The sequence below is a fragment of the Lolium rigidum genome, chromosome 6, assembly GCF_022539505.1.
Source record: "Lolium rigidum isolate FL_2022 chromosome 6, APGP_CSIRO_Lrig_0.1, whole genome shotgun sequence".
NCBI lineage: Eukaryota > Viridiplantae > Streptophyta > Magnoliopsida > Poales > Poaceae > Lolium > Lolium rigidum.
The window spans coordinates 138,597,188-138,608,427 of NC_061513.1; the positions used below are offsets into that span (position 1 = coordinate 138,597,188).

An 11,240-nucleotide genomic window follows, 5' to 3' on the forward strand; every position below is an offset into this window, starting at 1 on the left:
ACTCGGGCAGTCAGAATGTGTCATATTCCAAGGATGGAAGGAAATATTAATCTACCAAAACAAACCATTTTACTAAAACAAATCATAGTAGAGACTCTTTTGTTTTTGTGATCCTAGAGGAATTGACATTCAGTAGCAGAATGACATTCATAGATTCAGAGAACATTTGATGATATCCGATTATCCGTTACAGAGAACCGCGACTAGATCACGACATGGACGACGCCTAAACACATACTGTAGGACTACGAACCAAAGCACAAAGGACGGCTGGACGGTGCGCGGCAGGCCTAGGCGCGTTCCCCGCGGATGCGTCGGGCGAGCTGGATGTCCTTGGGCATGATGGTGACGCGCTTGGCGTGGATGGCGCAGAGGTTGGTGTCCTCGAAGAGGCCGACGAGGTACGCCTCGGCGGCCTCCTGCAGGGCGGAGACGGCGGAGCTCTGGAAGCGGAGGTCGGTCTTGAAGTCCTGCGCGATCTCCCGCACGAGGCGCTGGAAGGGGAGCTTGCGGATGAGCAGCTCCGTGCTCTTCTGGTACTTGCGGATCTCGCGGAGCGCGACGGTTCCGGGGCGGAAGCGGTGGGGCTTCTTCACGCCGCCGGTGGCCGGGGCAGACTTGCGCGCCGCCTTGGTCGCCAGCTGCTTCCTCGGCGCCTTGCCGCCGGTGGACTTGCGCGCCGTCTGCTTCGTGCGGGCCATCTCGTGGATCTGGGATGGGGAAGGAGAGAGGATTGATGGTGTTCTGGGGTGAGATGGCTCGTCGCTGCTGTGTGAGGATTTGGGGAGGGGCTCGCCGGGTTTAAGTAGAGGAGGCGGCGCGGAATTTTGGAGGCGGGCGGCGCGCCGGCGCGTAGCTTGAAATTTTCGGGATTTCGTGTGAAAGATTTTGGAAGGGAAAGGAGGGTCGAGCGCGGGTCTGGGTCAGCCGCAGGATTAGGAAGGATTGGACGGCGGGGATGTGTAAGGGGGAGTTGGCCACGGATCGCGATCCGTGTGCTGCATCCATCTGCTGTTCGCAGCTGCCCTGGCTGGTTGTGCCTTTGACCCTTTGTGGGCGTGGTGCACGCGACGGGCGCCGTTGCATCGCGTCCAAAAATGGAGGGTCCCGGTATGGTTGTGGCCATCTCCATGATTCGACCAGCAAATGGTTATCAGGTTTCTACAAGACACGAATAAGTGATTAGGTAAACTTCAAGCTTATAAATTGATACCGTACCAAATATCAGGTTCTAATCCAGTTCAAAAACATATCAGGTTCTAATCACCGGCAGTGGCCAGAGGGAGAGAAAAGCAGCTAGATAAAATGTCGAACCAGCCACTACGTCTGGTTCTAGCAATGGGATGTGTGGCTGCAAAACTTTCTGCAATTGCCTGCCGGCTGTAGCTGGTAACCTGGTAAAGTGAAAAACAAAGTATTGAAGCTGCGCAAATGGGAAAAAACAAAAATTCCGTCGCCGGGACTTGAACCCGGGTCTCTCGGGTGAGAGCCGAGTATCCTAACCACCTAGACTACGACGGATCACATGTTAAGCTTGCTATGTTGGAAAACTTATCATAAGTATTAACAAGCATAGAAAAAAAAAAACTTGACGGGTTGGCTTCGAAAAATATGAATTCTAACACAAGTACTCCCTCCTATCGCATTAGATTGACGGGAAACTAGGCTTGCATGTATGTACTGTGCTGGCGTCGATTATTCTCGATTGGATGTACTACAATGGAGTAGTACACAACAATGTCGTAAGCAGCATAACAATTTAACAAACCAGCAAACGAACCGAGAAAAAACCAAGGTCCATAGAGTTAATACTCCACTAGCGATTCTTTGACATGTTAGTTCTCATCCTTTTGAAACCTTTTGTTTGTTCCGATCAGTCCACTAGTCAAGCAATTAGCAAACAGTATGTGGTAAAGAACATTACTGGCACCTGCAAGGAGCTTGTTCTCAAAACAAGAAGAATTCATTGCCTTCCAGAGAGTCCAGAACAAAGCAGCCGGGCTGGGAAAATCTTACACACAACCCACCCTTGGAAATGTCCCAGGCAAACACCTAGCTTACAAATATGGTAAGTAAATAATTCTCTTGCGCTTCCCAGTTTGCAGGAAATTAACAGTAAAATCTTCTTTATTTGGTGTCCAAGATAGTCTGTCAGGTTCAGCACTGAGTTGAGTGTTGATGCAGATTGTTCTGAGAGCTAGATCTCCGCAAAAGTCCCTCCTGAACTGTAGGCATTGCCCTCTAGACTAATAACTTGGGTTACAAAGTCTGGCAAAGATCAAAAACAAAATCTCTTGCTCCTCACACCATGGGTCCTCCAAGAATCTAGTTTGAAGACCATATCCTCATGATATTTTGAAGATCATATCCGAAACGTAGTATCATTTAACATCCATCAGCCCTGACAACAAAGGAGAGACCCCTCTCTCGGCAACAACTTGAGATGGTCTGTGTTTCTAAAGGTAATCCTTCTTTACAATCTGAAACCAAGCACTATCTCTGTTTCCCAGCTTCTAAGCTACTTACAGAAAAAGAAACCCCTTTGCTACAAAAACAAAGTATGGAATTCAAACATCTGATGGTGCAGCATTCACATACAGGGTCACTTGAAAGAGGCTGACAACGATAAGTTGAAGTTAGTAGTAAGTAGTCACTCAATAGAATGAATGCACTAATGCGGAAAAAGAATGCGTGATTAACAGTGGTAGAAACAAAAATCCACAATGTGCACATCGGCCAAATTTTATCAACAGAACCTTGGTCCCATTTGTCAGTCAGCACTCTGAGGCCAAACTACATCACTGAATGCATATAATATGAGATGCGTAAAAGGGGCCTCGAATGATGCACGCAGAACACAGGAAGAACTGTTCTGCAAATTATGAATTTGAAAAGGCAAATAATGCTGGTGACAGAAGAAGAAAAATGGGAGGCCAATTTCTTTAAATATATAGCAAAATTTGGTATACATCGAATTTACACATTTAGAATTTATATAAGCGATAAGAAAAAAGAGGTCGGTGGTGCTTGCTTGGCATATCTGGTCTGAGAAAGATCAGAAATCCCAAGCTCAACCACTGAGTCAAGATATCCATTTCAGTATGTACATTTAGGACTCAGCTACCAGAGATAGGAGTCCTCTCTTCGTCTATGTCAATGACCAGCAGATGGTCTTTCTTCGCACCATTTGGTCCCTCTTTATATAGCGTGGGCAAATACGCATGGTATGCTGGTAGGTAGCGTGATACAAAATCCATAACCTGCAGGAATTGTCAGATTTCATCATGGTCAACAGCATTGGAAAGAACAGTCAAATTAAGGCATCTCAAGATTATCAATGGATAAATGAACACATGATTCAGGGATGACCCTCAATGAATGATGTAAAGTGGTTTATTGAAGAAATTGCATAAGTCAATACTCAATACAGTATGATTTGATATCAGTTAACATAATTGGTTTATTGCCCAACTATGGCACAAAGTTATGATACTGGTTGGTAAGTACGTTCGAACTTGCATGCTTGTATTTTTTGCTCAATTGTCCTTTTTATTCAGAAGACACGCTTCTGACAGTCCTAAATTTTTTTTTCGCGGATGACTTTCCTGATTCGAGAGATGCACTATCCAGTTTGGTCACAACCCACAGCTAAGAACTCAGAAAGAGTTGTTCCTATATGGTTGTTATGAAGTGTATAAGCGGATTGTATTAGCCCTTTCCATCAGTTCGGATTTTTGGTTGCGTTGGCTAGTGCATGAAGCTTGACGTGGTATCATAGCCATCTTGAGTTCAAGTCCTGGTTTCCGCAATTTATCCTAAAATTATTGTTGTCCCGTCACACGTGAGAGGGGTGTTGTGAAGTGTATAAGTGGATTGTATTAGCCCTTTTTATCAATTCGGAATTTTGGTTGCGTTGGCTAGTGCATGAAGCTTGACAATGGTGACAAGCTTAGTTAGGGCAGTCCGATCACACAGTTAAAGCACTCTACTCTCCTTGAAAATCAGTACGGCGCTAACAAATGATCCAACTGGAAAGAAAGGTCACTATGATGAACAAGTTAGCTATATGAGAAACACACCTCCTCGTCAGACATCCCTGCTTTACCATCAGCTCTCATGGCTACCTCTGCCTGCAGACAAAATAATAGCGTCAGAAAATTCCAATTCACGGTTTCTTGTGCATACTGTGAAGCCACTAGTTGGATAAATGTAATAATAACCTGCAGTCTCCATTGAAATACACAGTTAGGTTCCTTAATTTTTATGACAATCCATGATTCAATGAATCTGTCCCATGCGTCATAGTATGCACCTAGGTTCTTATTAACCACCTCAAGCTGAAGAAGAAAAAGAAAAAGTCAAACTATTGTAAGAACAAACAAATCAAATTATGTATTCATGCAAGCGACAAACCTGAGGATCCACTGCTGTTACAACTTCATTTGGAAGAGGTTTAAATCCCAGCATCCATCCTTCGAAGAGAACAACCTACAACAGGAAAGAAAGCATACAAAAAGTTGAGAACAGTATACGTCTCAACTGAAGAAGTTTTTTTCCGTTAAACACGAGATTACCTCTGTGGGCCCTTCAACCTCCGGCCATGTTGAAGGATCAGCCCGGTCACCTCTTCCACCGAAAGCAGACTACATGGACATCTGAGGTGTGTCATGCAGCTAGCTAATGAAATAGAAACATCAGGTATAGGAAGATAACTGCAACCCTTTACCTTGTCATACCGTGGAACCTTCATCTTCATACCTAAAGATTGTAGGAAACAATTGTAATTTCAGTAACAATATATTTTTCATTAATGAATCTATGATGCCTTTCGTTAAAAAGAATCTAGTATGCAGCTCACATAACAAATATTAAAAAAAACTAAAGAATGATAGACCTATGCGCAAATGACCACGGAATAGAAACGCAAAGGGTTTGAAGAAGATATAAGTACTTATTTGTGACCAGTACCTTCCTTTGTTAGTTTGATCAGTGACTCAAGTGTCTCGACTGAGAACTGGAGATCGTGGCTTCCGGCATTTCCACGGAACTGTGAAGTTTTAGTAAGGTACTCTCAGTTCATGCTGAACATCACTTCAACTAAAAGTCTAAAACACAGTGTAGTAGACTGGGCTACTGGGGTATTCTTGTACCTCTAAAAGAGAATTCCCGGCATGTGTTTCCCTCAATTTACCCTGCAAATAAAATGTATTTGTCGATCATTTCACTGAAATTCAGTAAAAAAATATTTTTCGATAAAAAATTTAATTGCTCTGTATTTGAACATTCATGCCTGTTCTGCTGCAGTCAAATAGAAGTCATCGATAGACAATGTGGCAGAATTCCTGCGGCGCGCAATAGTTTGGCTGTCAAATTTCATTCATAGAGGAAAACAAAACACAAGGTAATCAACATGGTGAGAAAAACTCACCTACCAGAAACTCGAAATAGATAATCAAGTGCGAAAACAAGAGTTGTCTTTCCACTGCCTTGGGGAGCGCTGACCCCGATCTACGATACAGAAAGATGATCCATTTAAGCAATATGAATGAACCGAAGTACTTGAAGCTTTTCATTCTTGTAATTTGATACTATTCGGATCACATTTTGGTCAAGTAATCTCAATCTGTGGTAATAACACACAAGACAGCATATGCCTTTGATGATATTTGTTTTGCTAAAAGCATAATGTAGAAGCATCCAGCATAATGCACGAGAATATATGCTCGTGTCTAAGTGGACTGAACATGTCATGAGAGTTTTGGATGCTGTCGGCACAAGAGGACAAAGTTATATGAACTAATTTCACTTGAGAATGAAAATTGAAATAGAACCAGCATTGATCAAATGCATACCACTAATGGCGGGATCTCGTCCCCCTCGTTGTACTTGGACCTGTGGTCGGCGACCTGGTCCTCGCACCAGAGGAAGACAGGTATGTAGAAGTGGTATATCCTCGCCTTCTCGGCGTGTGAGAGCCGGAGCTCGTCGAGGCGGAACAGCCGGCTGACCTGCGACCCGCACCAGAGCCACCGGTCGATGGACTCGGCGATCCTCTCCCGGGTGTAGCCGATCCTGTCCACCAGCGGGCCGCTGCACATGAACTCGTACAGGTCCTGCACCGCCGAGATGAGCGCCGGGGACGAGGCGGGCGCGGAGCGCGCCGGCGCCAGCGACCGCCCGGCCGCCGGGCTGTGATCCGGGCATGCGAGGAAAGCTGGCGTCAAGAAACAAGAAATTGGTTGCGTCAGCGGAAATGGCAGGGGATATCTTACTAGAAGCCATGTCCATTTGGTAAGAATTCGAGGAGCAACCGTCTTGGAATCTGAAGAAAGATTACCGTCGTCCATGCTGTTGCAAGAACCTGAACGATCGAACTAGCAAATGACAAATCGATCCGCAAAGAACCAGAGAGAGAAAAGGCACACAAAAATCGCCTCCGCCGCCGTTCTTATCCTCTTCCCGGATGTTGCGCGGGCACAAGACGGTGCGAGAATCGATTAAAAAAACCAACAGTGGGAAGTGGCGACACGGCACTAAACAAACCAAAGCGAGCAAAACACAGATGACGGACTGCTGTGTGAAGAAAAATAATGTTTTGGGCGGGAGCGTGCTGAACCTTTTCTTGATGGAGTGGCGGCGGTCACGGCGAGTGAGCAAGAGGCAGCGGCCTTGGGATGGTAAGATTTGGCGAGGAGGAGAGGTGGCGCGGATGACGAGACCGCCGCCGACGCGGAGAGCGGCGGCGGGGCGGCGTGGAGCGGCGTCATCTCTCCTGGTCCCGAGCAGAGCAGACGAGACGAGGCTGGACTGACGTGCGGGGGAGCGTGCAAGATTTTGGGGTGGAGGAGCGGAGGGGATTTTTTCAGGATTGGGCGCGGAGTGAAGCCGGCCTCTCGATGCAGTGCGTGCAGGGCGGCACGCCAACTGTCGCCTTCCACAGCCAAATAAAAATGATATGCAAAATATTTGGCCCCTACTTGAATCTTTAGGAGGAACCTGGTATTGAAAGATCGATCATTTTTCTTTGATGTGAAGATCGATCATTCCTAGTGTATGTCAAGAGATTAGGAAGCTTAGTGGTTTCTTCACTAGTTTTAGGGCTCCTTTGATTCATAGGATTTGCATAGGCCCTATGAGATTTTTTTTATAAAATTGTTTTATTCGTAGGAACATATCCCATAATAAAAATTCCTATAAGAATCTTGTAGTGTAATTTTTATAGGAAAAAACATTAGCTCATATCTCATGAAAAATTCCTTTGCTACAATCAAACATACTTCATCTTCCTATACAATTCAAGTAGACATGACATATTAATCCTATGGCTTTCATATTTCTATACTTTTCCTATCTTATAAATCAAAGGAACCCTTAATATAATTTATGTTAGTAGGAGTGCCAATGAGGCAGCTCATTTGTGTGCCCATATTGCTAGTCTGATAGGAAGGGATGTATGTGGATTAATTACACTCTAGCTTTCCTTACTAGTATCCTGGTTAAGGATTGTAATACCGATGTTTAATGAATAAAGCTTCTGATTCACAAAAAAAAGGTTCTCAAACTTTTTTGTAAAGAACACCGGAGAAATTGTCTATTTTTGTACAAAATTACATCAGAACAAAGAAAGAAGGGAAGCAAATCATGCGAAACAAAATTACCACACTTGGCAACTGAGGCACTCATGTTTCTCATGAAGTACACGACTGGATAGTGCATTTACCTCAATTTGCTTGCTAATTACATTCCTAAGTCTACAAAAAAAACATTGGGAAATAGGATATCTTCCGATACATATAAGGGATCTTTTTTTTTTTGAAAAGTAAGGACATCTTCCGATACATATAAGAAATCAAAGATTTAGCTTGTTTTACCTAAAGAACGAGGATCAATGAACCCCTCGAAAATCATAACACTATGAGAAGTCTGATGAGAATGTCTATGGCTTCGATGGATGAACATCCACATCCAGATGACATGTGGGTTGAACACCATCTAAACCATCACCGTTGACATAGGCATCCCCAATGGGCCTGCCGAAGATGGTACCCGGGGTTTATTGAAGACCCATAACCCGAAGAATACGAAGCCCGGAGCCTACTAAAGCATCGACTATGGCAAGAAGAGATAGATTAGGAATAGAGATTTGTAACTTTACGGGTCGAACTGAGAGAGTCTCCCGGAGTTTGTAACTTGTGTAATACGAAACTCTCGGCTCCGCCTCCTATATAAGGGGGAGTCGGGGGACGAAGAAAGGGACGATCTTACTGTCAACACAACCCTAGCTTTTTAGCAGTCGAGTACTTTTTCGGCTAAAACCCTCGAGATCTACTTGCCCTCTACCTTGCCCTCTACTTCCACGAAAATCCTAGTCTACAACTTATAGGCATTGACAAGTTAATACCTTGTCAATTGGCGCCGTCTGTGGGAATTAGAGGCGACAAGGAGCTGATCTCGATGGAACATTCAACATCGTCGACATCTTCGGTAGCAAGCAATGCGATTGACGGAGGTAAACAGATCAAAACAGGTCTCCACTACAAGAAAAGTTCTGATAGACAACGTCTCAAAATCGTCCGCTAAGGGGTATTTTTCGTCGCCCATGGGCCTAACCCGACGATATGGGTTCTGTTGTGGAAACTGCGTCAGGCAAAGTCCAACGACGTTTTTTCGGTCCGTCGCGCTTGGGCGCCCTTCCGCCACGGAAAATCGGACCGTTGCCCAAGTGTTTCAGGAGCCCGTTGACTGCCGACGTCATGCAAGCCGACACGTGGCGACGCCGTGATTAGCGCGGTTAACGGCGTTAGCCGGCTGAAACCCCGTGGTAGATGGTAGGCCCACACGAGGCATCGCCACGTCTTAAGCGGGCGGCCCAATAAGTTTGCGGGCGGGCCAGGCTGACATAGTTTGACCGGTCAACTATATAGCTGGGCTGGTCCATTAGTTACGTGGGCGGGCCTAACCTCTAAGGTTGACTTGTCAAAACTTTAATGGGCCGGCCCACTAAGCATGTGGGCGGGCCGAATGCACTCGATTGACCGGTCAACGAGCAAAAGGGCCGGCCCACAAGACATGTGGGACCCACTTTCTACAGTGCCGGGCGGCCCATTTACAAAGTGGGGTCCACATTAAAGCAAGCGGGCCGGCCCAAGAAGATAGTGGGCCGGCCCAATTAGCATGTGGGTCCCACTTTCTGTTAAAAGGCCGGCCCATTTAGTATGTGGGGTCCACCATATAGCAAGTGGGCCGGCCCAAAAGATAGTGGGCGGGCCAAAAACACGAGTGGGTCCCACTTTCTGTTACGAGGTGGCCCATTTAGCATGTGGGGTCCACCATAGAGCGAGTGGGCCGGCCCAACAAGATAGTGGTAGGGCCAAAAAGTCCGGTGGGTCCCACTTCCTCGCTAAAGGCGGCCCATTTAGTATGTGGGGTCCACCATATAGCAAGTGGGCCGGCCCAACAAGATAGTGGGTCGGGCCAAAACGGCTGGTGGGTCCCACTTTCAGGTTAAACAGTCCGGCCCATTTAGTATGTGGGGTCCACCGTATAGCAAGTGGGCCGGCCCAACACGCTTGTGGGCCGGGCCAAAAACACAGGTGGGTCCCACTTTCCTGTAAAAGGGCCGGCCCATTTAGTATGTGGGGTCCACCCTAGAGCAAGTGGGCCGGCCCAACGAGCTAGTGGGTCGGGCCAAAACTACAGTGGGTCCCACATTCGTCTTAAAGGGCCGGCCGTTTAGAACGTGGGGACCACCACAAAAGCAATTGGGCTGGCCCAACTAGTTGGTGGGCCGGCCCAGTAGTGGGTGGGGTCCACCTTAAAGAAAGTGGGCCGGCCCAATAAAAGTGTGGGGTCCACAGTTGATCAAGTGGGCTGGCCCAATAAGTAAGTGGGCCAGCCCGTTTAGTTGTTGTTTATATGCCGGCGTAAAAGGCGCTTTAGTATTTTGCGGGCCGGCACGTATGTGATTTCGCTTAATTGGGCCGTTTAAGGGATGGGAATTCGTGATTTAGATACTGAGAATATTTACGCAGCATTGATTTCCGTCGGATAGCCTCACTTACGACAAGCACCAAAGAAAAAATGCGCGAAAGAACTATAAAAACTAACTAAATATTACATCGATTCGCAAGGCTTTGAAAAAATATTACGAGAACCCGGAGAAATTGAATGGTAATTAAACCTAGCAATACAATGAAGCGATCCGGCAATCTTTTAAGTTGTCCATGCAGACACCTATATCCGAAACAAAGACATTACAAGTTAAGATAGCAACAATGGAAACGCAAAGACAACGCAATATTGTTTGCCAAAGAATTTGGAACTCATCATTTCGTCGTTATAACAAGATCATTGTAATGCGCACAATAAGCAAACAAAGAGTGCATGCCGCATACCAACGACCAATATAACGAGCATGTTAGAATGAAACAATGAGACTTACTCATCGTCGAGTCACATGCAAACCAACATGTTCGAGGAGTACAAAATTGGAATGAACAACATAGTAGCGAGGCTATAAATTTTGTAACAACGGCCGAGCAAGATGAAGTTATGATGGCTACATCTACGAGAGCGAGGAATGTAAACCAAAAATAGAAGTTACGATGGCAAAAGCTAAAGAGGAGGGAATGTGAACCAACATGTGCCAAGTGCAATTACTTCATTTTGGCCGTGAACTAAATAATACTCTGAACTTATAGTGAAGGGGATGCAAATCAAGATGTTTCGGGATATAAACTTGTAATGAGCAACACATAGAGGATAGTTAATGCTTGGAGCTTAGGATGGACCGGATACGGAATATAGTGGGATCACTTGTGAACTTGTATAAGAGGGAATGCAAACCAATATGTTCAGCTTTCCATATGTGAGCGTCATGCCAAGTCGAGAGAAACAAGTCAATAATGCAGCTTTTGAAGAACAAGATGGCACGCAAAATTATTATCTAGTAGTATGACAAGTTTATTTGTACTACGAGGCTAGATAAGCGAGTGATAGCATGCCAAACTAAGTCCTTACTTTGTTAGCTTACAATGAACTAGATACAAAACAATGGCATCACCTGTAGTACAGGGAATGCAAGCCAACATTTTCATGGAGTAAAAAATTGGCACAAACAACATAGTAGCAGGCCATAATTTTTGTAACAACGACTGAGCAAGATAAAGTTATGATGGCTAGATCTACAGAGCAGGGAATGTAAACCAAATATAGAAGTTACGATGCTTATGATTATTTTG

At 45.4% G+C, this 11,240-nt stretch overlaps 2 protein-coding genes and 1 non-coding gene across 3 annotated transcripts; all 3 read right to left on the reverse strand.

Annotated features, from left to right (window-relative positions):
* Window positions 1–290: 290 nt before the first annotated feature.
* LOC124660128 (histone H3.2) lies at window positions 291–701 on the reverse strand. Its single transcript, XM_047197918.1, has one exon. The coding sequence runs from the start codon at window positions 699–701 to the stop codon at window positions 291–293; it is 411 nt and encodes a 136-aa protein (XP_047053874.1).
* Window positions 702–1,448: 747 nt separating this feature from the next.
* On the reverse strand, window positions 1,449–1,521 carry TRNAE-CUC. The gene has a single exon. It is a non-coding gene; the product is annotated as a tRNA-Glu (tRNA).
* A 1,393-nt stretch (window positions 1,522–2,914) lies between these two features.
* On the reverse strand, window positions 2,915–6,782 carry LOC124659971 (D-glycerate 3-kinase, chloroplastic-like). The gene is made up of 12 exons (XM_047197775.1): window positions 6,617–6,782; window positions 5,853–6,214; window positions 5,429–5,508; window positions 5,291–5,342; window positions 5,151–5,192; window positions 4,969–5,047; window positions 4,727–4,758; window positions 4,575–4,643; window positions 4,414–4,488; window positions 4,221–4,337; window positions 4,080–4,130; window positions 2,915–3,260 (listed from the first exon to the last, which is right to left on the reverse strand). Exons 1-12 carry the CDS (start codon window positions 6,765–6,767, stop codon window positions 3,117–3,119), a joined length of 1,254 nt encoding a protein of 417 aa, XP_047053731.1. The 5' UTR covers window positions 6,768–6,782; the 3' UTR covers window positions 2,915–3,116.
* Window positions 6,783–11,240: the final 4,458 nt, after the last annotated feature.